Here is a 27,500-nt window from a genome sequence, read left to right as displayed (position 1 = left end):
CTCCTGTGAATATGAGATGGCTGCTGTGGCTGAGTGGGAGTGCTCCTGTGAATATGCGATGGCTGCTACGGCTGAGTGGGAGTGCTCCTGTGAATATGAGATGGCTGATGCGGCTGAGTGGGAGTGCTCCTGTGAATATGAGATGGCTGCTACGGCTGAGTGGGAGTGCTCCTGTGAATATGATATGGCTGCTGTGGCTGAGTGGGAGTGCTCCTGTGAATATGATATGGCTGCTGTGGCTGAGTGGGAGTGCTCCTGTGAATATGAGATGGCTGCTACGGCTGAGTGGGAGTGCTCCTGTGAATATGAGATGGCTGCTACGGCTGAGTGGGAGTGCTCCTGTGAATATGAGATGGCTGCTACGGCTGAGTGGGAGTGCTCCTGTGAATATGAGATGGCTGCTACGGCTGAGTGGGAGTTCTCCTGTGAATATGACATGGCTGCTGTGGCTGAGTGGGAGTGCTCCTGTGAATATGAGATGGCTGCTACGGCTGAGTGGGAGTGCTCCTGTGCTCTCTTTCCATTTGCTTCCCCCACTAACTAGGCCGTATAGAGCAGCTGTCTTGGCCAGATCCCTCCCATCAAAAAATAGTTTATTAATCTCAAATGATTTCCTGTTAAAAATGATGAAAAATACTCCTCACTGCTGATTTGGACCCATAATAGCATAAAGATTCAGAGGGATTTAACTACAGATAAAAACATGCTAATTGATATCATGATTCATGGTAGCATAATGTCTGTACCAGTGTTCTTCAAGCCTAGTCCTGCTCTAGATAGACATAGTCCCCCTCCCCAAAACTGCTACTGGTCGGTGTGACATTTAAAGTGAAAAGGGTGTCATTAGAGAGGCACACTTTGACTATCCCCTTAAATGTTTCTTATTGGACAAGTTCAGGTAGTCAGTCCCTGTTTTTTTTTTTACTCTGTTTTCACCCCAATTTCGTGGAATCCAAATTGGTAGTTACAGGCTTGTCTCATCGCTGCAAATCCCGTACGGACTCAGGAGAGGAAAACATGGAGAGCCGTGCGTCCCCCAAAACACGACACTCTATCCTCCTGATTCCTGCTTACAAGCAAAAACGAAAGCAGGAAGTACCAGTTACTCGCTCAATATGGAAGTGGTCAGATGACGCATCTGCTAAGCTACAGGACTGTTTTGCTAGCACAGACTGGAATATGTTCTGGGATCCATACAATGGCATTGAGGAGTACATCACATCAGTCACCGGCTTTATCAATAAGTGCATTGACGACATCGTCCCCATAGCAACCGTACGTACACATCCCAACTAGAAGCCATGGATTACAGGCAACATCCACATCGAGCTAAAGGCTAGAGCTGCCGCTCTTAAGGAGCGTTACACTAATCTGTACGCTTATAAGAAATCCCGTTAAGCCCTCAGACGAACCATCAAACAGACAAAGTGTCAATACAGGAATAAGATTGAATCCTACTACACCGGCTCTGATGCTCGTTGGATGTGGCAGGGCTTGCAAACTATTACTGACTACAAAGAGAAACCCAGATGCGAGCTGCCCAGTGACACAACCCTACCAGACGAGTTAGATGCCTTTTATACTGGCTTCGAGGCAAACAACACTGAAGCAATCATAAGAGTACCAGCTGTTCTCGATCACACTTTCCGTAGCCGATATAAGCAAGACCTTTAAACAGGTCAACATTCACAAGGCCGCAGGGCCAGACAGATTACCAGGACGTGTACTCAGAGCATTCGCGGACCAACTGGCAAGTGTTTTCACTGACATTTTCAACCTCCCTGACCGAGTCTGTAATACCTACATGTTTCAAGCAGACCACCATACTCCGTGCCAAATGATGCGAAGGTACCCTTCTTAAATGACTAGCACTCACGTCGATAGCCACGAAGTGCTTTGAAAGGCTGTTCATGGCTCATATCAACATCATCATCCTGGAAACCCTAGACCCGCTCCATTTTGCATACCGCCTCAATTGCACTCCACACTGCCCTTTCCCACCTGGACAAAAGGAACACCTATGTGAGAATGCTGTTCATTGACTACAGCTCAGCGTTCAACACCATAGTGCCCACAAAGCTCATCAACAAGCTAAGAACTCTGGGAGTAAACACCTCCCTCTGCAACTGGATCCTGGTCTTCCTGACAGGCCGCCCCCAGGTGGTAAGGGTAGGTAGCAACACATCTGCCACGCTGATCCTCAACACTGGAGCTCCCCAGGGGTGCGTGCTCAGAAACCCTCCTGTACTCCCTGTTCACCTACGACTTTGTGGCCAAGCACGACTCCAACACCATAATTTAGTTTGCTGACGACATAACAGTGGTAGATGATCATCATCGACAACGATGAGACAGCCCATAGGGAGGAGGTCAGAGACCTGGCAGTGTGGTGCCAGGACAACAACCTCTCCCTCAATGTGATCGAGACAAAGGAGATGATCGTGGACTACAGGAAAAGGAGGACCGAACAGGCCCCCATTAACACCGACAGGGCTGTAGTGAAGCCGGTCAAAAGTTTCAAGTTCCTTGGTGTCCACATCACCAACAAACTAGAATGGTCCTTGGTGTCCACATCACCAACAAACTAGAATGGTCCTTGGTGTCCACATCACCAACAAACTAGAATGGTCCTTGGTGTCCACATCACCAACAAACTATCATGGTCCTTGGTGTCCACATCACCAACAAACTATCATGGTCCTTGGTGTCCACATCACCAACAAACTATCATGGTCCTTGGTGTCCACATCACCAACAAACTATCATGGTCCTTGGTGTCCACATCACCAACAAACTATCATGGTCCTTGGTGTCCACATCAACAACAAACTATCATGGTCCTTGGTGTCCACATCACCAACAAACTAGAATGGTCCTTGGTGTCCACATCACCAACAAACTATCATGGTCCTCGGTGTCCACATCAACAACGAACTATCATGGTCCTTGGTGTCCACATCAACAACAAACTAGAATGGTCCAAGCACCTTTCCCCCTTAGGAGACTGAAAAGATTTGGCATGGGTCATCGAGAGCATTCTGACCGGTTGTAACACCGCCTAGTATGGCAACTGTTTGGTATCCGACTGTAAGGACACTACAGAGGGTAGTGCGTACGGCCCAATACATCACTGGGGCCAAGCTTCCGGTCATCCAGGACCTCTATACTAGAGGAAGGCCCAAAAAATTGTCAAAGTCACCCAAGTCATAAACTGTTCTCTCTGCTACCGCACAGCAAGAGGTACCGGAGTTCCAAGCCAAGGTCCAAAAGGCTTCTTAACAGCTTCTACCCCCAAGCCATAAGACTGCTGAACAATTAATCAAATGGCCACCCGGACTATTCACATTGACCCCCGCCCTGTTTTTACACTGCTGCTACTCGCTGTTTATTATCTATGCATAGGCACTTTACCTCTACCTACATGTACAAATTACCTCGACTAACCTGTGGCCTCTGCACATTGACTCGGTATCGGTACCTCCTGTAAATAGCCTCTTATTGCTATCTAATCTTATTGTCTCACTATTTATTACATTTTTTACTTTAGTTCACTTAGCAAATATTTTCTTAACTCTATTTTTTTTAATTGCATTGCTGTTTAAACGCTTGTAAGTAAGCAAGCATTTTACGGTAAGGTCTAACTCAGAGCATTCGCGGACCAACTGGCAAGTGTTTTCACTGACATTTTCAACCTCCCTGACCGAGTCTGTAATACCTACATGTTTCAAGCAGACCACCATACTCCGTGCCAAATGATGCGAAGGTACCCTTCTTAAATGACTAGCACTCACGTCGATAGCCACGAAGTGCTTTGAAAGGCTGTTCATGGCTCATATCAACATCATCATCCTGTTGTATTCGGTGAGTTAATTTAATGAAACAAGACCATGTTGACTCACCTGCCGTCAAAGAGGTTAGCCCCGGGGATGACGTGTGTGCTGTCCCGTCCCACCAGGAAGCGGACACGATCGTAGAAGGACTGCAGATTGTTCTGGGTGGAGGAGAGCTGTGTCTCCTGGATGATGTCCAGGGGGTCTGGGGAGCCTACACATAGACCCGTGGTGTGGCACGACGCCTGCAGACAACAGTCAGGGTCCATACAGTCCACCAAACCATCTGGAGGGGGAACATAGACAGGCAGGCATAAGCAAATACACACCCTTTTAAAAACAACTTCAGCACCTACATGTACTTACAATCACATCTTAGTGAAACAATTCATCGTCATGAAACTAGTCACTGTGTAATCCCAGTGGACAATGTCAATCCCCCGTCACATCTCTGCAACTCGACACCTCCTAACAACATGGATATCCTCATTCCTCCTTTGGCTCTTTCTGACAACAACTTCCACAGGCTTTCATAGCGAGTGTGAGCTGGGGCAGAGCTGTGGTAGAGGCCATCTGAGTGGTAGAGGCTATCTGAGTGGTAGAGGCTATCTGAGGGGTAGAGGCTGTCTGAGGGGTAGAGGCTGTCTGAGGGGTAGAGGCTGTCTGATAGAGGCTGAGTGGTAGAAGCTGTCTGAGTGGTAGAGGCTATCTGAGGGGTAGAAGCTGTCTGAAAGAGGCTGACTAGTAGATGGGTAGATGCTATCTGATAGAGGCTGAGTGGTAGAGGGGTAGAGTCTGTCTGATAGAGGCTGACTGATAGAGACTGAGTGGAAGAGTGGTTTATATAACCAAGTTATCATCAACGTGGTACTGGTACCCCGGGTATATAACGAAGTTATCATCAACGTGGTACTGGTACCCCAGGTATATAACCAAGTTATCATCAATGTGGTGCTGGTACCCCGGGTATATAACCAAGTTATCATCAACGTGGTACTGGTACCCCGGGTATATAACCAAGTTATCATCAACGTGGTACTGGTACCCCGGGTATATAACCAAGTTATCATCAATGTGGTACTGGTACCCCGGGTATATAACCAAGTTATCATCAACGTGGTACTGGTACCCCGGGTATATAACCAAGTTATCATTAATGTGGTACTGGTACCCCGGGTATATAACCAAGTTATCATCAATGTGGTACTGGTACCCCGGGTATATAACCAAGTTATCATCAACGTGGTACTGGTACCCCGGGTATATAACCAAGTTATCATCAATGTGGTACTGGTACCCCGGGTATATAACCAAGTTATCATCAACGTGGTACTGGTACCCCGGGTATATTACCAATTTATCATCAATGTGGTACTGGTACCCCGGGTATATAACCAAGTTATCATCAATGTGGTACTGGTACCCCGGGTATATAACCAAGTTATCATCAACGTGGTACTGGTACCCCGGGTATATAACCAAGTTATCATCAACGTGGTACTGGTACCCCGGGTATATAACCAAGTTATCATCAACGTGGTACTGGTACCCCGGGTATATAACCAAGTTATCATCAACGTAGTACTGGTACCCCAGGTATATAACCAAGTTATCATCAACGTAGTACTGGTACCCCGGGTATATTACCAATTTATCATCAACGTGGTACTGGTACCCCGGGTATATAACCAAGTTATCATCAACGTGGTACTGGTACCCCGGGTATATAACCAAGTTATCATCAACGTAGTACTGGTACCCCGGGTATATTACCAATTTATCATCAATGTGGTACTGGTACCCCGGGTATATAACCAAGTTATCATCAACGTGGTACTGGCACCCCGGGTATATAACCAAGTTATCATCAATGTGGTACTGGTACCCCGGGTATATAACCAAGTTATCATCAACGTGCCCCGGGTATATAACCAAGTTATCATCACTCATCGTGTATTTATTCCTTGTTATGTTATTTTCAAATATTTCCAATTTTTTAAATCTCTTTGTTGTTGGGAAGGGCCTGTAAGTAAGCATTTCACTGTTAGTCCACATACGTTGTTTATGAAGAATGTGACAAATATATTTGATTTGATTTAATTTGTGAAATAATTTGGCTTAATCTTCCCAGCTTGCGAACACACACACACACACACACAGACACTCACATCAAACCACACCGGCAAACAACTCACATCTGAATTCAGTCACGGCTGATAGCGGTTCTTAATGAACCAAATCTAAAACCAGGAAGTGCAGCTATCCTTTAGCACCTCCCGCCCACAGCTGACTTCCTGCTGTAATTAAGGGCTGTAATGATTCACCGCTCCAGAACCTGCTGATGTGTGTTAGCTCTGTAGTTTACTTCCTGTCTGTGTGTTAGCGCTGCAATTTACTTCCTGTCTGTGTGTTAGAGCTGGATTTTACTTCCTGTCTGTGTGTTAGCTCTGCACTTTACTTCCTGTCTGTGTGTTAGCGCTGCACTTTACTTCCTGTCTGTGTGTTAGCTCTGCACTTTACTTCCTGTCTGTGTGTTAGCGCTGCAATTTACTTCCTGTCTGTGTGTTAGCGCTGGATTTTACTTCCTGTCTGTGTGTTAGCGCTGCACTTTACTTCCTGTCTGTGTGTTAGCGCTGCACTTTACTTCCTGTCTGTGTGTTAGCGCTGCACTTTACTCCCTGTCTGTGTGTTAGCACTGCACTTTACTTCCTGTCTGTGTGTTAGCGCTGCACTTTACTTCCTGTCTGTGTGTTAGCGCTGCACTTTACTTCCTGTCTGTGTGTTAGCTCTGCACTTTACTTCCTGTCTGTGTGTTAGCGCTGCACTTTACTTCCTGTCTGTGTGTTAGCGCTGCACTTTACTTCCTGTCTGTGTGTTAGCGCTGCACTTTACTTCCTGTCTGTGTGTTAGCTCTGCACTTTACTTCCTGTCTGTGTGTTAGCGCTGCACTTTACTTCCTGTCTGTGTGTTAGCTCTGTAGTTTACTTCCTGTCTGTGTGTTAGCTCTGCACTTTACTTCCTGTCTGTGTGTTAGCTCTGTAGTTTACTTCCTGTAAACTAGGTCATCAACACTTTGTTGCTCTCCTCTTCCAGGAGCTCCTATCCCCCCCATACCTATATCCTAGCCAGATACAAATAATAATACCTTCTTCCTCACTTCCTGTCTGCCTGGCTCAATTCCCTAGTAGCTAGACTGGTATTACAGCCCTCTCTTTTCTGCCATTGAGGAGCTAGGCAGTGGGTACAGTCTTGGGCATGATAGTCATGCAGGGCCCATGCAGTGTTATAGGTAAAAACGAGTGAATATATCCGAGACAACATCACTTTTATCCAAAGTGACTAACAGTCATAGGTGCATAATAGTTTTCATATCGATGGCTCCAGCGGGAATCAAATCCACAAACCTTGGCAATGCAAACACCATAATCTACCAACTGAGTCACACACAGGACTGGATTTCTCTGCAGTTGTAGAGTGTCTGGGTTATAATAACATTGCTGGCTAAATCAGGGCTGTATCTGGGTCATTACATGGCTAAATCAGGGTTGAATCTGGGTCATTACATGGCTAAATCAGGGTTGTATCTGGGCCATTACATGGCTAAATCAGGGTTGAATCTGGGTCATTACATGGCTAAATCAGGGTTGTATCTGGGTCATTACATGGCTGGTGGAATCAGGGTTGTATCTGGGTCATTACATGGCTGGTGGAATCAGGGTTGTATCTGGGTCATTACATGGCTAAATCAGGGTTGTATCTGGGTCATTACATGGCTGGTGGAATCAGGGCTGTATCTGGGTGATAACATGGCTGAATCAGAGTTGTATCTGGGTCATTACATGAGTGGTGGAATCAGGGCTGTATCTGGGTGATAACATGGCTGAATCAGGGTTGTATCTGGGTCATTACATGGCTGGTGGAATCAGGGCACGTCTCCAACGTGTTCCCCCGAAGGCCTTGGTTCTCCTGCTAGTTGTGAGGTGTGCCTGACTATGCCCTGGGATGATTAGAGGGCCCGATGGGGCCTAGCAAAGAGGTCTGTACTGGGGGGGGTTCAGAGCCCGGTAGGGGCTGACACTCTGGGGCTCAGACATGCCCACTCTGGGCTCTAACACAGCTTCCTGTGTACGTGTAACTACGTATCAACTCACAGCCCACTACTAATTCTCACCAGGACAGAGTGTCGCTGTTCTTTGTTTTCTAAGAAGCCAGGTTCTAAGTGTACAGGCCTGTCTGGGGGCTTTCAGAGGTCTGGGTCGACATCCAGTTCTAACTCACAGTAGATAGACTGGTTGTTATTGCTCTACAGTACCAGTGGAGGTACCATGGGGTGGCGCACAATTGGCCTAGCGTCGTCCGGGTTAGGGAGGGTTTGGCCGGCAGGGCCGGGCGCAGTGCACGCTGACACGGTGTACAGTGTTTCCTCCGACACATTGGTGCTGCTGTCTTCCGGGTTAAGTGGGCATTGTGTCAAGAAGCAGTGCGGCTTGGCAGGGTCGTGTTTCGGAGGACGCATGGCTCTCGACCTTCGCCTCTCCCGAGTCCATGCGGGAGTTGAGACAAGACTGTAACTACTACCAATTGGATACCACGAAATTGGGGAGAAAAAATACATAAAAAGTGGACACTGGGTGCTAATAGTAGGAGTTAAGCTATGGTGTTATAGTATAATCATTGGTGTTATAGTATAGTCATTGGTGTTATAGTATAGTCATTGGTGTTATAGTATAGTCATTGGTGTTATAGTATAGTCATTGGTGTTATAGTATAGTCATTGGTGTTATAGTATAGTCATTGGTGTTAGTCTATGGTATTATAGTATAGTCATTGGTGTTAGTCTATGGTGTTATAGTATAGTCATTGGTGTTAGTCTATGGTGTTATAATATAGTCATTGGTGTTAGTCTATGGTGTTATAGTATAGTCATTGGTGTTAGTCTATGGTGTTATAGTATAGTCATTGGTGTTAGTCTATGGTGTTATAGTATAGTCATTGGTGTTAGTCTATGGTGTTATAGTACAGTCATCGGTGTTAGTCTATTGTGTTATAGTATAGTCATTGGTGTTATAGTATAGTCATTGGTGTTAGGCTATGGTGGTATAGTATAGTCATTGGTGTTATAGTACAGTCATTGGTGTTAGTCTATGGTGTTATAGTATAGTCATTGGTGTTATAGTATAGTCATTGGTGTTATAATATAGTCATTGGTGTTATAGTATAGTCATTGGTGTTAGTCTATGGTGTTATAATATAGTCATTGGTGTTAGTCTATTGTGTTATAGTATAGTCATTGGTGTTAGTCTATGGTGTTATAGTATAGTCATTGGTGTTAGTCTATGGTGTTATAATATAGTCATTGGTGTTAGTCTATGGTGTTATAGTATAGTCATTGGTGTTAGTCTATGGTGTTATAGTACAGTCATTGGTGTTAGTCTATGGTGTTATAGTATAGTCATTGGTGTTAGTCTATGGTGTTATAGTATAGTCATTGGTGTTAGTCTATGGTGTTATAGTATAGTCATTGGTGTTAGTCTATGGTGTTATAGTATAGTCATTGGTGTTAGTCTATGGTGTTATAGTATAGTCATTGGTGTTAGTCTATGGTGTTATAGTATAGTCATTGGTGTTATAGTATAGTCATTGGTGTTAGTCTATGGTGTTATAGTACAGTCATTGGTGTTAGTCTATTGTGTTATAGTATAGTCATTGGTGTTAGTCTATGGTATTATAGTATAGTCATTGGTGTTAGTCTATGGTGTTATAGTACAGTCATTGGTGTTAGGCTATGGTATTATAGTATAGTCATTTGTGTTAAGCTACGGTATTATAGTATAGTCATTGGTGTTAGTCTATGGTGGTATAGTATAGTCATTGATGTTATTCTATGGTGTTATAGTATAGTCATTGGTGTTAGTCTATGGTTTTATAGTATAGTCATTGGTGTTAGTCTACGGTGTTATAGTATAGTCATTGGTGTTAAGCTATAGTGTATTTATTGTTATTAATCGAAATCTAGTTTATAATTTACCTCCATCGTTGTCCTTTCTGTCGCTGCAGGCCGTCTCCATGGACGTGTCACATCCTGTTCCTCTCCAGCCAAGCTGACACACACAGTACCAGCCGTTATTACCCAGGGTACACCTGCCGTTCCCGTTACACAGACTAGGGCAGCCCTCTGTTAGAGAGACATACAAGTACACCGTCAGACACAGAGCAGAGAGGTATCACCACACACATGTTGGCACAGAATATCAACTAATTATAGCAAAGTTTAACAACAAAACACACGGATGGACAGATGGTAAGAACAACTAAGAAGAGAATGAAAAACATAGAGGAGACAATATGAGAAAATAGAAGGAGAACATACATTTAATATATATATATATATATATATATATAAAATGTATGTTCTCCTTCTCCTTCTATATATATATATATTTACAGTGCATTCAGAAAATATCAGACTCCTTGACTTTTTCCACATTTTGCTACGTTACAGCCTTATTCTAAAATTGATGAAATATTACTTTTTTTCCTATTCAATTGGATTGACCACAGGTGGATTCCAATCAAGTTGCAGAAACATCTCCAGGATGATCAAAGGAAACAAGATGCACCTGAGCTCAATTTTGAGTCTCATAGGGTCTGAATACTTATGTAAATAAGCACATTTTTTTTTACCTGTTTTTGCTTTGTCATTATGGGGTATTGTGATGTCATTATGGGGTATTGTGATGTCATTATGGGGTATTGTGATGTCATTATGGGGTATTGTGATGTCATTATGGAGTATTGTGATGTCATTATGGGGTATTGTGATGTCATTATGGGGTATTGTGTGTAGATTGATGAGGGAAAAACATATTTAATACATTTTAGAATAAGGCTGTAAAGTAACAAAATGTGGAAAAAGGGAAGGGGTCTGAATACTTTCTGAGTGCTCTGTAGAAGAAGACAATAGAAGAAGACAATAGAAGTTTGAAGAGTAGTTTTTGTTTCTTTGTTCTTTTGTCTGTTTGTTCATTCATTTGACAGAGACCATGTTTGTTTATTCAAATGACAGGGATGACGTACAACAGACATTTCTCCATAGCTGATTCTCATCTGCAGTCCCTCAAATGAGTTTGTTGTGGCTGATGTTCCGTATTCCCCAGCTAGAGTATTTTTTACAGTGATCCTAAGGACACTTAAAGATTTTAAAGTGGTACGATACCGTAGCAGCTATAACGATTGATTTGGTACACCTGGACTGACGATTCTCATATCCCCCAGCAGCAGCACAATCAGGAAACAGGGGATTCTCCTCTTCTAACTCATTACTACAGCATATTGGACTCTTTTATTGTGGATGTGTCCCAAATGGCACCCTATTCCCTAAATAGTACACTACTTTAGCCTACAGGTGGTGCTCTTAAAATACTGTCACCAATTAGCCTACAGGTGGTGCTCTTAAAATACTGTCACCAATTAGCCTACAGGTGGTGCTCTTAAAATACTGTCACCAATTAGCCTACAGGTGGTGCTCTTAAAATACTGTCACCAATTAGCCTACAGGTGGTGCTCTTAAAATACTGTCACCAATTAGCCTACAGGTGGTGCTCTTAAAAGCAGTCACACTTAAACCCTCATATCTGTCGCCACCGTTTGACCAAGAGACCTTGTATGTACTGTAGCTCTTTTCTCATCCTGAAAACATACGCCTCAAGTATTTCCTGAAAGTGGTATTGATTTAAAAAATATAAAAACAAGGAAACTAGTATCAACTTATTATTTACGTATGTATGTAACACTGAAGCTCAACATCATCTGTAATCATCCTCCCCTCCTGAACCATATGTCAGACATCACCTTCTCCTCCTGAACCATGTGTCAGATATCATCTTCTCCTGAACCATATGTCAGACATCACCTTCTCCTCCTGAACCATGTGTCAGATATCATCTTCTCCTGAACCATATGTCAGATATCATCTTCTCCTGAACCATATGTCAGATATCATCTTCTCCTCCTGAACCATATGTCAGACATCACCTTCTCCTCCTGAACCATGTGTCAGATATCATCTTCTCCTGAACCATATGTCAGATATCATCTTCTCCTCCTGAACCATTTGTCAGACATCACCTTCTCCTCCTGAACCATATGTCAGATATCATCTTCTCCTGAACCATATGTCAGATATCATCTTCTCCTCCTGAACCATATGTCAGATGTCACCTTCTCCTCCTGAACCATATGTCAGACATCACCTTCTCCTCCTGAACCATATGTCAGATATCATCTTCTCCTGAACCATAAGTCAGATATCACCTTCTCCTCCTGAACCATATGTCAGATATCATCTTCTCCTCCTGAACCGTACATCAGATATCATCTCCTCCTGAACCGTATGTCAGATATCATCTTGTCCTTCTGAACCATATGTCAGATATCACCTTCTCCTCCTGAATCATATGTCAGATGTGATCTTCTCCTGAACCATATGTCAGATATCATCTCCTCCTGAACCGTACGTCAGATATCACTTTCTCCTCCTGAACCATATGTCAGATATCACCTTTTCCTCCTGAACCATATGTCAGATATCATCTCCTCCTGAACCGTATGTCAGATATCACCTTCTCCTGAACCATATGTCAGATATCATCTCCTCCTGAACCATATGTCAGATATCATCTCCTCCTGAACCATATGTCATATATCATCTTCTCCTCCTGAACCATATGTCAGATATCATCTCCTCCTGAACCATGTCAGATATCATCTCCTCCTGAACCATATGTCATATATCATCTTCTCCTCCTCAACCATATGTCAGATATCATCTCCTCCTGAACCATATGTCAGATATCATCTCCTCCTGAACCATATGTCATATATCATCTTCTCCTCCTGAACCATATGTCAGATATCATCTCCTCCTGAACCATATGTCAGATATCATCTCCTCCTGAACCATATGTCATATATCATGTTCTCCTCCTCAACCATATGTCAAATATCACCTTCTCCTCCTGAACCATACGTCAGATTCACTTCACATTTTGGATTTAGACTCATGACATACGTCTTTAATGGTTTATAAAGTGCTGTATTAAAATATGGCTGTACTGTACCTAAAGCTCAGGCTTCTCCATTTAGCAGAGGGGTTTATTTGCCCCCCCCCCCCCCCCCCCCCCTGTAAAAACACCAGGAAATCCGCTACAAGTGATTTACATTTTGGAAATCCCAACTACAGTAACAGAGATACTATATACTATATATACAATGACAGGTGACACATTCATGTCTCTCTCTGTCTCTCTCTCTCTCTCTCTCTCTCTCTCTCCACTGTCTCTCTCCCTCCCTCTGTCTCTCTTTCCCCCTCTCTCTCTCTCTCTCTCCACTGTCTCTCTCCCTCCCTCTGTCTCTCTTTCCCCCTCTCTCTCTCTCTCTCTCTCTTTCTCTCTTTCTCCCTCTCTCTCTGTCTCTCTCCCTCCCTCTGTCTCTCTTTCTCTCTCTCTCTCTCTCTCTTTCTATCTCTCTCTCTCTCTCTCTCTCTCTCTCTCTGCCTTTCAAGGTCTCATATCACATGATTATTTCTCCTCCTGTTTTTCTCCTTCTCCACCTCTCTTCTTGGTATTAGATCTGCTGTTGTGTGATTCAACCCCATTCAATCTCCATGTCTGCCCCACACTAACTAAAAAAACGGACAAGTAGCTGCAAAATTGATTATTGTCATCGTAGTTAATTACCACGTTCTCAAATCAAATCAAACTTTTCAGGAAGCCCCAGTGATGTACTGGGCAATTCGCACTACCCTCTGTAGCACCAAACGCTCAGATGCCGAGCAGTTGCCATACCAGGCGGTGATGCAACCGGTCAGAATGCTCTCGATGGTGCAGCTGTAGAACCTTTTGAGGATCAGGGAACCCATGACAAATCTTTTCCATCTCCTAAGGAGTAAAAAGTTTTGTCGTGCCCTCTTCACGACTGTCTTGGTGTGTTTGGACCATGATAGTTCGTTGGTGATGTGGACACCAAAGAACTTGAAACTCTCGACCCGCTCTACTACAGCCCCGTCGATGTTAATTACTGGGGGACTGTTCGACCCTCCTTTTCCTGTAATCCACGATCAGCTCTTTAGTCTTGATCACATTGAGGGAGAGGTTGTTGTCCTGGCACAAAACTGCCAGGTCTCTGACCTCCTCCCTATAGGCTGTCTCTTCTTTGTCAGTGATCAGGCCTACCAATGTTGTGTCATCAGCAAAAGTAATGATGGTGTTGGAGTTGTGTTTGGCCACGCAGTTGTGGATGAACAGGGAGTACAGGAGGGGACTAAGTACACAACCCCGAGGGGCCTCTGTGTTAAGGATCAGTGTGGCAGATGTGTTATTGCCTACTCTTACCACCTGGGGGCGGCCCGTCAGGAAATATAGGATTCAGTTGCAGAGGGAGGTGTTTAGTCTATGAGTCCTTAGCTTAGAGATGAGCTTCATGGGCACTATGGTGTTGAACGCTGAGCTGTAGTCAATGAACAGTGTTCTCACATAGGTGTTCCTTTTGTCCAGGTGAGAAAGGGCAGTGTGGAGTGTGATAGAGATTGCGTCATCTGTGGATCTGTCGGGGCGGTATGCAAATTGGAGTGGGTCTAGGGTGACCGGGAGGATGCTGTTGATATGAGCCAAGACCAGCTGTCTCTGGGTGAGTATTTTCTTCTTTGCTTATGGCCTTATACAGCTGGTTGAGAGAGGTCTTAGTGCCAGCTTCGTTCTGTGGTGGTAAATAGACGGCTATGAATAATACAGATGAGAACTCTCTTGGTAGATAGTGTGGTCTACAGCTTATCATGAGGTACTCTACCTCAGGCGAGCCATACCTCGAGACTTCTTTAACATTAGACATCGCGCACCAGCTGTTTTCTGAGCTAAACTATGTAGAATATTGGCCTGTTAGAAACTACAACTCTCTACTACATCACACAGTTCAGGCTGGATCTGATTTATCTTTAGAGAAACTACAACTCCCTACTACATCACACAGATCAGTCTGGATCTGATTTATCTCTAGAGAAACTACAACTCCCTACTACATCACACAGTTCAGGCTGGATCTGATTTATCTCTAGAGAAACTACAACTCCCTACTACATCACACAGTTCAGTCTGGATCTGATTTATCTCTAGAGAAACTACAACTCCCTACTACATCACACAGTTCAGGCTGGATCTGATTTATCTCTAGAGAAACTACAACTCCCTACTACATCACACAGTTCAGTCTGGATCTGATTTATCTCTAGAGAAACTACAACTCCCTACTACATCACACAGTTCAGTCTGGATCTGATTTATCTCTAGAGAAACTACAACTCCCTACTACATCACACAGTTCAGGCTGGATCTGATTTATCTCTAGAGAAACTACAACTCCCTACTACATCACACAGTTCAGTCTGGATCTGATTTATCTCTAAAGAAACCCAAATATTTAAGTGCCTTTGAACGGGGTTATGGTAGTAGGTGCCAGGCGCACCGGTTTGAGTCAAGAACTGCAACACTGCTGGGGTTTTTCACTCTCAACAGTTTCCCCGTGTGTATCCAGAATGGTCCACCACCCAAAGGACATCCAGACAACTTGACACAACTGTGGGGAAGAATTGGAGTCAACATGGGCCAGCATCTTTTCGACACCTTGTAGAGTCCATGCCCCGTCGAATTGAGGCTGTTCTGAGGAGGGGGGGGGGGGGGGGGGGGGGGGGGGGGGGGGGGGGGGGGGCGCAACTCAACAGTAGAAAGGTGTTTCTAAGGTTTTATCCACTTAGTTTTTAGTGCACTATTTTTAACCAGAGTGCACTATATTGAGAATAGGGGGCCATTTGAGACACAACATATCTCTTACTTAAATGTCGAGCTCTGAGAACATTTGGCTTCTTAAAGACCCATCGTGACAAACAGCTCTGGTTGGATCAACACAGAGGAGGTAGATGATTAGCTGCTTATTACAAGGATGAATAAATAAAGATGTTCTCTCTGCTGGCATCGGTTCAAACTTAAATTGGCAGGCCTTCAGAATGGCCCCAGGGGCCCACGCTCCCACAGCCCTGCCCAGACGCTCTGAAAACACAGTTACCCTCTGTCTCTCTCTCGCTCTCTCTCTCTCGCTCACTCTGTCTCTCGCTATCTCTCTCTCTCTCTCTCTCTCTCTCTCTCTCTCTGTCTCTCTCTCTCTGTCTCTCTCTCTCTGTCTCTCTCGCTCACTCTGTCTCTGGCTGCCTCTCTCTCTCTCTCTCTCTCTCTCTCTCTCTCTCTCTCTCTCTCTCTCTCTCTCTCACTCTGTCTCTCGCTCACTCTGTCTTTGTCTCTCGCTGTCTCTCTCTGTCTCTCTCTCTCGCTCTCTCTCTCTGTCTCTCTCTGTCTCTCTCTCCATCCCATTCCTCCCTCCATCCCTCTGTCTCCCTCTGTCTTTGGTAATGGAACACCTGCAACTGGAGAGGCTGGTACAGGAGTTCTGGACCACCTGCAACTAGAGAGTCTGGTACAGGAGTTCTGGACCACCTGCAACCAGAGAGGCTGGTACAGGAGTTCTGGACCACCTGCAACTAGAGAGGCTGGTACAGGACTGGTACAGGAGTTCTGAACCACCTGCAACTAGAGAGGCTGGTACAGGAGTTCTGGACCACCTGCAACTAGAGAGGCTGGTACAGGAGTTCTGGACCACCTGCAACTAGAGAGGCTGGTACAGGAGTTCTGGACCACCTGGCAACTAGAGAGACTGGTACAGGAGTTCTGGACTACCTGCAACTAGAGAGGCTGGTACAGGAGTTCTGGGCCACCTGCAACTAGAGAGGCTGGTACAGGAGTTCTGGACCACCTGCAACTAGAGAGGCTGGTACAGGAGTTCTGGACCACCTGGCAACTAGAGAGGCTGGTACAGGAATTCTGGATCACCTGCAACTAGAGAGGCTGGTACAGGAGTTCTGGACCACCTGGCAACTAGAGAGGCTGGTACAGGAGTTCTGGACCACCTGCAACTAGAGAGGCTGGTACAGGAGTTCTGGACCACCTGCAACTAGAGAGGCTGGTACAGAAGTTCTGGACCACCTGCAACTAGAGAGGCTGGTACAGGAGTTCTGGACTACCTGCAACTAGAGAAGCTGGTACAGGAGTTCTGGACCACCTGCAACTAGAGAGGCTGGTACAGGAGTTCTGGACCACCTGCAACTAGAGAGGCTGGTACAGGAGTTCTGGACCACCTGCAACTAGAGAGGCTGGTACAGGAGTTCTGGACCACCTGCAACTAGAGAGGCTGGTACAGGAGTTCTGGACCACCTGCAACTAGAGAGGCTGGTACAGGAGTTCTGGACCACCTGCAACTAGAGAGGCTGGTACAGGAGTTCTGGACCACCTGCAACTAGAGAGGCTGGTACAGGACTGGTACAGGAGTTCTGAACCACCTGCAACTAGAGAGGCTGGTACAGGAGTTCTGGACCACCTGCAACTAGAGAGGCTGGTACAGGACTTCTGGACCACCTGCAACTAGAGAGGCTGGTACAGGAGTTCTGGACCACCTGTAACTAGAGTGGCTGGTACAGGAGTTCTGGACCACCTGCAACTAGAGAGGCTGGTACAGGAGTTCTGGACCACCTGCAACTAGAGGGGCTGATACAGGAGTTCTGGGAACGCTGACGGCCTCACATTCCGTCTCTAGCACTCATCTCTCTCTATCTCTCTCCCCCTCTCTCCTTATATCTCTCTTACCCTCCCTCCCTCCCTCCCTCCCTCTGCCTCACGTTTGGAGTGATAGTCAGAAGGAGAGAGAGAGAGAGATAGAGAGAGAGAGAGGGAGGGAGAGAGAGAGAGATAAAAAGAGACAGAGCGAGAGAGAGAGAGAGAAAGAGACAGGGAGAGAGAGAGAGTGACAGAGAGAATGAGAGATAGAGAGAGAGGTAGATATGGCATTCAGCCTCCACCCCCTGCCCGTGCTGCACCAGCCAGAGCATCAAGCCGTTTAATTAGCAAGGCTGTAGAGTGGCTGTGGCCCCAGCACCTATCCAGACTGTATCACATCCGGACTAGCACATTGGGAGTCTCATAGGATGGCGCACGATTGGCCCGGCATCGTCCAGGTTTGGCCGGGGAAGGCCGTCATTGTAAATAAGAATTTGTTCTTAACTGACTTGCTTAGTTAAATAAAGGTTATATAAAAAAAATAAAAATAATAAAATAACATATCAGATCCTCCTCACAACAGCATATCATCCATACTGGGTGGACCAGGTGACAGAGAACCCCATGTCCCCTACATCTTCCCCCCGTCCTCACCTCTCCTCCTCCTCATCTCCTTCCTCCTTCAGGTTACAGAGAACCCTCCCCCCTCTGCTCCCCTCCTCCCTCCTTCAGGTTACAGAGAACCCTCCCTCCCCCTCTGCTCCCCTCCTCCCTCCTTCAGGTTACAGAGAACTCTCCCTCCCCCTTTGCTCCCCTCCTCCCTCCTTCAGGTTACAGAGAACCCTCCCTCCCCCTCTGCTCCCCTCCTCCCTCGTTCAGGTTACAGAGAACCCTCCCTCCCCCTCTGCTCCCCTCCTCCCTCCTTCAGGTTACAGAGAACCCTCCCTCCCCCTCTGCTCCCCTCCTCCCTCCTTCAGGTTACAGAGAACCCTCCCTCCCCCTCTGCTCCCCTCCTCCCTCCTTCAGGTTACAGAGAACTCTCCCTCCCCCTTTGCTCCCCTCCTCCCTCCTTCAGGTTACAGAGAACCCTCCCTCCCCCTCTGCTCCCCTCCTCCCTCGTTCAGGTTACAGAGAATCCTCCCTCCCCCTCTGCTCCCCTCCTCCCTCGTTCAGGTTACAGAGAACCCTCCCTCACCCTCTCCAACTCCTCCCTCCATCAGGTTACAGAGATCCCTTCTCTACTCCTCACCCATCCTAATACCCCTATGATGAGAGTGTGTGTGTGTGGGGGGGGGGGTCATATCATACACCAGAGAACATTCTAACCCCAGCAGTATCCAGTAGGCCTCACAACAGAGGAGGACGAGGAAGGACAACGGTGTGATTCACCAGGTGTGACAGAGAGAACATTCTAAGTGGAGACTGTTAGTCAGGTGACCAGGTGTGACAGAGAGAACATTCTAAGTGGAGACTGTTAGTCAGGTGACCAGGTGAGACAGAGAGAACATTCTAAGTGGAGACTGTTAGTCAGGTGACCAGGTTAGACAGAGAGAACATTCTAAGTGGAGACTGTTAGTCAGGTGACCAGGTTAGACAGAGATAACATTCTAAGTAGAGACTGTTAGTCAGGTGACCAGGTGAGACAGAGAGAACATTCTAAGTGGAGACTGTTAGTCAGGTGACCAGATGTGACAATAATGGTGAAGATGAGAGTACAGGTGAAAGTGGGACATTGTCACACCCGGAATGGTCCCTTGATCCCTATGTAGTGCACTACTGCTGACCAGGACAGTTAGGGCTCTTGTCAAAATAATGCACTACATAGACACAGCCTGTGACTGGTGATTTGAGGGGGTTTGAGGAGCAGGCGGCGCCATATATGGACGTGGGGGAGGAGGAAGTAGAATGGCCACTGGATATGACTGTTGCCTGGTGAATGCTGGGTAGTGTAGTTGTGATGAGAGGAAGGAAGGAGGTGTGCCGTACCTTTCACTACCTTCTCCAGATAGTGAGCTTGGGGAGATAAGAGACACACATATAAGGGAGAGGTTGAACAGCAGCAGCTTACATGACAGACACAGTAAGACTAGGTGTTGTTTTACTACAGGAGAACAGAAACACAGCAGTATGGTGACACAAACACACCACATACATTACAAGCAGCATCACACACACACAAGCCAAGGCAAGACACAGGCAGAGGAATGGAGAGGTAGAGAGAGAGAGAGAGAGAGAGAGAAAGAGAGAGAGAGAGAGGTATAGAGAGAGAGACAGAGAGAGAGAGAGAAAGGTATAGAGAGAGGGAGGGAGAGGTATAGAGAGAGGGGGAGTGGGAGAAACAGGTATAGAGAAAGAAAGAGGGAGGGAGGGAGGGAGGGAGGGAGGGAGGGAGGGAGAGAGAGAGAGGGAGAGAGAGAGAGAGAGAGGGAGAGAGAGAGAGAGAAAGGGAGAGAGAGAGAGAGACAGAGAGAGAGAGAGAAAGGTATAGAGAGAGGGAGGGAGAGGTATAGAGAGAGGGGGAGTGGGAGAGACAGGTATAGAGAAAGAAAGAGGGAGGGAGGGAGGGAGGGAGGGAGGGAGGGAGGGAGGGAGGGAGGGAGGGAGGGAGGGAGGGAGGGAGGGAGAATAAGAAGAGCGAGACAAAGAGATGTGAAAATAAAATTTCAATCGGTTCCCAATGACCAACTGAAGACATCAGCAAAATATACAGTGTATTTACATCCAGAAAGTATTCAGACTCCTTGACTTTGTCCACATTTTGTTACGTTACAGCCTGATTCTAAAAAGATTTTACAAAAACATTTCCTCATCAATCTACACACAATAGCCCATAATAAGGCACATTTCTAATTAAAATAAAATAAAAAACAACATTGTGACATCAGTATTCAGACCCTTTGCTACGAGACTGGAAATTAATCTCTGGTGCATCCTGTTCCCCTTGATCATCCTTGATGTTCATCTGTGGTAAAATCAATTGATTGGACATGATTTGGAAAGGCACACACCTGTCTATATAAGGTCCCACAGTTGACAGTGCATGTCAGAGCAAAAAACCAAACCATGAGGTCGAAGGAATTGTCCGTAGAGCTCCGAGACAGGATTGTGTCGAGGCACAGATCTGGGGAAGGGTACTAAAGCATTTCTGCAGCATTGAAGGTCCCCAAGAACACATCGGCCTCCATCATTCTTCAATGGAAGAAGTTTGGAACCACCAAGACTCTTCCTAGAGCTGGCTGCCCGGCCAAACTGATCAGTCGGGAGAGAAGGGCCTCCACCCTGGATATTGGATCTAATCCCAGAGGCCCAAAACAACGTTGTCACTACAGGAGAGGCAGACGGAGTGGCTGATCAGACAACCCACTGCTTTCGAGCATATTACTCGCCAATGTCTCTAGATAACAAGGTGGACAAAATTAGGGCACAAGTTGCCTTCCAGAGAGACATCAGAGATTGTAACATTCTCTGTTTCACGGAAACATGGCTCACTCGGGATACGTTGTCAGAGTCCGTACAGCCACTGGGTTTCTTCACGGGTCGCTCCAACGTAAACAAACATCTGTCTGGTAAGAAGAAGGGCGGGAGGTGTATGCTTCATGATTAACGACTCTCGGTGTAATCATGACTCAAGTACTTATGTTCACCTGACCTAGAATTCCTTACAATCAAATGCCGACCGTATTATCTCCCAAGATAATTCTCTTAGATTATAGGCACAGCCGTGTGTATCCCCCCCACAAGCAGATACCACGACGGACCTCAAGGAACTTCACTGGACTCTATGTAAACTGGAAACCATATATCCTGAGGCTCAGACACGAGACGTATGTGGCAGGTCTACAGGAAATCACGGACTACAAAAAAGAAAACTAGCCACGTCACGGACACCGACGTCTTGCATCCAGACAAGCTAAAAAGGATAATACAGGACCACCGATGCGGCCTGCTACCAAGGACTGCGCCCCCCCCCCCCTATCCTTCTCCGTGGACAAAGTGAGGAAGACATTTAAAAGTGTTAACCCTCGCAAGGCTGTTGGCCCAGACGGCATCCCCAGCCGCGTCCTCAGAGCATGCGCAGATCCAGCTGGCTGGTGTGTTTACGGACATGTTCAATCTCTCCCTATCCCAGTCTGCTGTCGCCACATGCTTCGAGAGGGCCACCATTGTTCCTGTACCCAAGAAGGCAAAGATAAGAATGCTGTTCATTGACTACAGCACAGCATTCAACCCCATAGTACCCTCCAAACTCGTCATCAAGACCGTAGAGACCCTAGGTCTCAACCCCGCCCTGTGCAATTCGGTCCTGGACTTTCAGACTGGCCCAGGTGGTGAAGGTAGGAAACAACATCTCCACTTCGCTGATCCTCAACACTGGGGCCCCACAAGGGTGCATGCTCAGCCCCTTCCTGTTCTCCCTGTTCACCCATGACTGCGTGGCCATGCACACCTCCAACTCAATCATCAAGTTTGCAGACGACACAACAGTGGTTGGCCTGATTACCAACAACAACGAGACAGCCTACAGGGAGGAGGTGAGGGCCCTCGGAGTGTGGTGTCAGGAAAACAACCTCGCACTCAACGTCAACAAAGGAGTTGATCGTGGACTTCAGGAAACAGAAGAGGGAGCACCCCCCTATCCACATCGACGGGACAACAGTGGAGAGGGTAGTAAGTTTTAAGTTCCTTGGCGTACACATCACGGACAAACTGAAATGGTCCACCCACACAGACAGCGTGGTGAAGAAGGCGCAACACCGCCTCTTCAACCTCAGGAGGCTGAAGATATTTGGCTTGTCACCTAAATCCCTCACAAACTTTTACAGATGCACAATCGAGAGCATCCTGTCGGGCTGTATCACCGCCTGGTATGGCAACTGCCCCACCCAAAACCGCAAGGCTCTCCAGAGGGTAGTGAGGTCTGCACAACAAAGCATCACCGGGTGCAAACTACCTGCCCTCCAGGACACCTACACCACCCGATGTTACAGGAAGGCCAAAGAGATCATCAAGGACAACAACCACCCGAGCCACTGCCTGTTCACCCCGCTATCATCCAGAAGGCGAGGTCAGTACAGGTGCATCAAAGCTGGGACCAAGAGACTGAAAAACAGCTTCTATCTCAAGGCCATCAAACTGCTAAACGGCCATCATTAACACAGAGGCTGCTGCCAACATTCAGACTCAAATCACTGGCCACTTTAATAAATTGATTTAATAAAAGTATCACAAGTCACTTTAAATAATGCCACTTTAATAATGTTTACATATCCTACACTACTCATCTCATATGTATATACTGTACTCTATATCATCTACTGCATCTTGCCTATGCCATTCGGCCATCGCTCATCCATATATTTATATGTACATACCAAGATACCAGATGTACAACCAAGATTGAACTCTTTGGCCTGAATGCCAAGCGTCACGTCTGGAGGAAACCTGGCACCATCCCTACGGTGAAGCATGGTGGTGGCAGCATCATGCTGTGGGGATTTTTTTCAGTGGCAGGGACTGGGAGACTAGTCAGGGGAAAGATAAATCGAGGGAAAGATAAATGGAGCAAAGTACTGAGAGATCCTTGATGAAAACCTACTCCAGAACAGTCAAGACCTTAGACTGGGGCAAAGGTTTACCTTCTAACAGGACAACGACCCTAAGCACACAGCCAAGACAACGCAGGAGTGGCTTCGGGACAAGTCTCTGAATGTACTTGAGTGGCCCAGTCAGAGCCCGGACTTGAACAAGAACGAACACCTCTGGAGAGACCTGAAAATAACTGTGCAGCGATGCTCCCCATCCATCCTGACAGAGCTTGAGAGGATGTGCAGAGAAGAATGGGACAAACTCCCCAAATGTAGGTGTGTCAAGCTTGTAGCGTCATACAAAAGAGGCTGTAATCATTGCCAAAGGACTTCAACAAAGTACTGAACAAAGGGTCTGAATACTTATGTAAATGTGATATTTCAGGTTTCATTTTTAATAAATTAGCAAAAAATTGTGAGTAAATTGATGAGGGGAGAGCTTTGTACGTATCTCCCTGCATCCCAAATGGCACGCCCCATTTCCAAAATAGTGCACTACTTTAGACCAAAGCCCTATAAAAGTAGTGTACTATATAGTGAACACTCACTGAGCACAGACGTCAGTTCAACGTATTTAGTTGAAATGACGTGGAGACAACATTGATTCAACCAGTGTGTTCCCAGTGGGGAGGGTACCATGTCATGCCTTAGTGGAGGAAGTGTGGATGGGTCTCAATATAGCATTAGTGGAGGAAGTGTGGATGGGTCTCAATATAGCCTTAGTGGAGGAAGTGTGGATGGTTCCACAATATAGCCTTAGAGAAGGAAGTGTGGATGGTTCCACAATATAGCCTTAGAGAAGGAAGTGTGGGTGGTTCCACAATATAGCCTTAGTGGAGGAAGTGTGGGTGGTTCCACAATATAGCCTTTGAGAAGGAAGAGCTAGCCTGTCTAGAGCTAGCCTGTCTAGAGTTAGTCTGTCTAGAGTTAGCCTGTCTAGAGTTAGCCTGTCTAGAGTTAGCATGTCTAGAGTTAGCATGTCTAGAGTTAGCCTGTCTAGAGCTAGCCTGTCTAGAGTTAGCCTGTCTAGAGTTAGCCTGTCTAGAGTTAGCATGTCTAGAGTTAGCATGTCTAGAGTTAGCCTGTCTAGAGTTAGCCTGTCTAGAGCTAGCCTGTCTAGAGTTAGCATGTCTAGAGTTAGCCTGTCTAGAGCTAGCCTGTCTAGAGTTAGCATGACTAGATTTCAATATAGCCTTAGCGAAGGAAGAGCTAGCCTGTCTAGAGTTAGCCTGTCTAGAGTTAGCCTGTCTAAAGTTAGCATGTCTAGAGTTAGCCTGTCTAGAGTTAGCCTGTCTAGAGTTAGCCTGTCTAGAGTTAGCATGTCTAGAGTTAGCCTGTCTAGAGTTAGCCTGTCTAGAGTTAGCATGTCTAGAGTTAGCCTGTCTAGAGTTAGCCTGTCTAGAGTTAGCCTGTCTAGAGTTAGCCTGTCTAGAGAAAAACCATCCTCCTACTCCCCACTCCGATAGACGAGGCTGGAGCTTTTTCACCAACAATTAATACTCTATTACTTTTGTCCCTTTTTGACTGTTCACTCAACATCTTTGTGTGGGAGTTCGCAAAATACTTCTCATTGTGGGATACTTAGAAAGGAGAAGGGGGGGGGGGGGAGTGGTAATTCTCTTCCTGTTATGAGCCTGGGTGGTTCTGGGTGAATTCTACAACTAGACTGTGTTAGTTGTGAAAAAGTGATGATAACAAAGAACAACTTGTGACACCCCGTCCGTCTGTCTGTACTACTGCTGTAGGGTGGTAGCCAGGGGCCTTCTTTAGGGAAAATAAAACACAAGAGAAGAAAAAGATGGGGACAGAGAGAGGGAGAGAGAGGGAGAGAGGAAGAGAGTGGAAGAGAGAGGGAGAGAGTGGAAGAGAGAGAGGAAGAGAGAGATGAAGAGAGAGAGAGGAAGAGAGAGGGAGAGAGTGGAAGAGAGAGAGGAAGAGAGAGTGGAAGAGAGAGAGGAAGAGAGAGAGGAAGAGAGAGAGAGGAAGAGAGAGGGAGAGAGTGGAAGAGAGAGAGGAAGAGAGAGAGAGGAAGAGAGAGGGAGAGAGTGGAAGAGAGAGAGGAGGAGAGAGAGGAAGAGAGAGAGAGGAAGAGATAGGGAGAGAGAGAGAGAGAGAGAGAGAGAGAGAGAGAGATGAGGGAGAGAAATAGAGAGGGAGAGAGAGGGAGAGAGAGAGAGAGAGAGAAATAGAGAGAGGGAGAGAGAGGGAGAGAGGGGAAGAGAGGGGAAGAGAGAGGGAGAGAGAGGGAGAGAGAGAGAGAGAGGGGAAGAGAGGGGAAGAGAGAGGGAGGGAGAGAGAGAGGAATAGAGAGAGCAGAGAGCGGTAGAGAGAGAGAGTGAAACAGAGAGAGGGAGAGAGGGGAAGAGAGAGAAACATGTGGATCTGAGGTAACAAAGACAGAAAAGATGAGACAGGCAGTCAGGATGAAAAACAAGCTATGTATATATATATATATAGTTCTCTGATTCTGGGGACTGTTCTTAGAAAGGATACGAAACCCCAGAGATGACCTCACATGACATGAGAAACGAAAACAAACCAACTGCTGGTTAAACCTCAGGTGAAAAATAGTGTTGTAAAAATATGCAGTTAAACATTATACATTTTCATCTAATCAGTTTTGTGGTTTTCTCCAATCAAAAGGTCCAGTTATCATTTAATTAAATCATGACAAACAATCAATCGGTCCTAAAATACCCACTGGGGACACAGCGGTTGAACCAACGTCTGTGCACAGTGGGGAGTGCTGCACATCATTCCACTGTCAGTCTATAACTTTACACGTCTGTGATTGTGTGGCGAGGGACATTTGTAAGTCTATAACTTTACAAGTCTGTGATTGTGTGGCTGGGGACATTAGCCAGTCTATAACTTTACAAGTCTGTGATTGTGTGGCTGGGGACATTAGCCAGTCTATAACTTTACAAGTCTGTGATTGTGTGGCTGGGGACATTAGCCAGTCTATAACTTTACAAGTCTGTGATTGTGTGGCGAGGGACATTAGTCAGTCTGGCAGCCACCAGTAACTCAAAGAGCAGAAGATAAAATCCATGTGTGTAAAATGAAATGAAACCATAACAATACAATTCCACCAAATATGGCCGCCAGTCCACCCATTAGGGAATCATTGATGTGAATGGTGACAACCATCCTGGGGATTCTTTTCCTGTTCTTGTCTCTGGGTAAAACACATTGTCTGCTGAAGTGGGAGCTGTAGTCACATCCTGCTGTCGCTCCCTCTATCCTAGCATGCTGATAGGCTGACTGCCAGCACTAAAACCCTCCTCCCTCTATCCTATTATGCTGATAGGCTGACTGCCAACACTAAAACCTCCCTCTATCCTAGCATGCTAATAGGCTGACTGCCAACACTTAAACGTCCCTTCCTCTATCCTAGCATGCTGATAGGCTGACTGCCAACACTTAAACGTCCCTCCCTCTATCCTAGCATGCTGATAGGCTGACTGCCAACACTTAAACGTCCCTCCCTCTATCCTAGCATGCTAATAGGCTGACTGCCCACACTAAAACCTCCCTCTCTCTATCCTAGCATGCTGATAGGCTGACTGCCAACACTTAAACCTCCCTCCCTCTATCCTAGCATGCTGATAGGCAGACTGCCAACATTTAAACATCCCTCCCTTTATCCTAGCATGCTGATAGGCTGACTGCCAACACTTAAACCTCCCTCCCTCTATCCTAGCATGCTGATAGGCTGGCCGCCAACACTAAAACCTCCCTCCCTCTATCCTAGCATGCTGATAGGCTGGCTGCCAACACTAAAACCTCCCTCCCTCTATCCTAGCATGCTGATAGGCTGGCTGCCAACACTAAAACCTCCCTCCCTCTATCCTAGCATGCTGATAGGCTGGCTGCCAACACTATGCCCACAGACTGATACAAGACAGAAATGGTATTCATCTGTGGACAGAGCATTAGGCTCCCTCTCTCTCCCTCAGTACCTATCTCCCTCCCTACCTCCCCCACCGACTCTCTCCCTCCCTACCTCCCCCTCCGACTCTCTTCTTCCCTACCTCCCCCTCCGACTCTCTTCATCCCTACCTCCCCCTCCCTACCTCCCCCTCCAACTCGTTCTCTCCCTCCCTACCTCCCCCTCCCTCCCCTTCCCTACCTCCACCTCCCTACCTCCGACTCTCTCATTCCCTACCTCCCCCTCCCTCCCTACCTCCCCCTCCCTACCTCCACCTCCCTTCCTCCCCCTTCGACTCTCTCCTTCCCTACCTCCCCCTCCCTCCCTACCTCCACCTCCCTACCTCCCCCTCCGACTCTCTCCTTCCCTACCTCCCACTCCCTACCTCCCCCTCCGACTCTCTCCTTCCCTACCTCCACCTCCCTACCTCTCCCTCCCTACCTCTCCCTCTCTACCTCTCCGACTCTCTCCCTCCCCCACCGACTCTCTCCTTCCCTACCTC

The 27,500-nt window shown here is 46.6% G+C and overlaps 1 protein-coding gene across 2 annotated transcripts in view; it reads right to left on the bottom strand.

Annotated features, from left to right (window-relative positions):
• tenm4 (teneurin transmembrane protein 4) overlaps positions 1-27,500 on the bottom strand; it is a 678,489-nt gene that overhangs the window by 245,347 nt on the left and 405,642 nt on the right. For both annotated transcript variants that reach the window (XM_036964775.1, XM_036964776.1), the window contains 3 exons: positions 19,469-19,495; positions 9,859-10,005; positions 3,900-4,116 (listed from right to left, as the gene is read on the bottom strand). In XM_036964775.1, coding sequence (XP_036820670.1) covers positions 3,900-4,116; positions 9,859-10,005; positions 19,469-19,495 — 391 coding nt within the window. The remainder of the gene's footprint in view (positions 1-3,899; positions 4,117-9,858; positions 10,006-19,468; positions 19,496-27,500) is intronic.

This window comes from Oncorhynchus mykiss, chromosome 27 (assembly GCF_013265735.2).
Source record: "Oncorhynchus mykiss isolate Arlee chromosome 27, USDA_OmykA_1.1, whole genome shotgun sequence".
Taxonomy (NCBI): Eukaryota; Metazoa; Chordata; class Actinopteri; order Salmoniformes; family Salmonidae; genus Oncorhynchus; species Oncorhynchus mykiss.
This window is presented reverse-complemented; position numbering and strand designations above follow the sequence as displayed.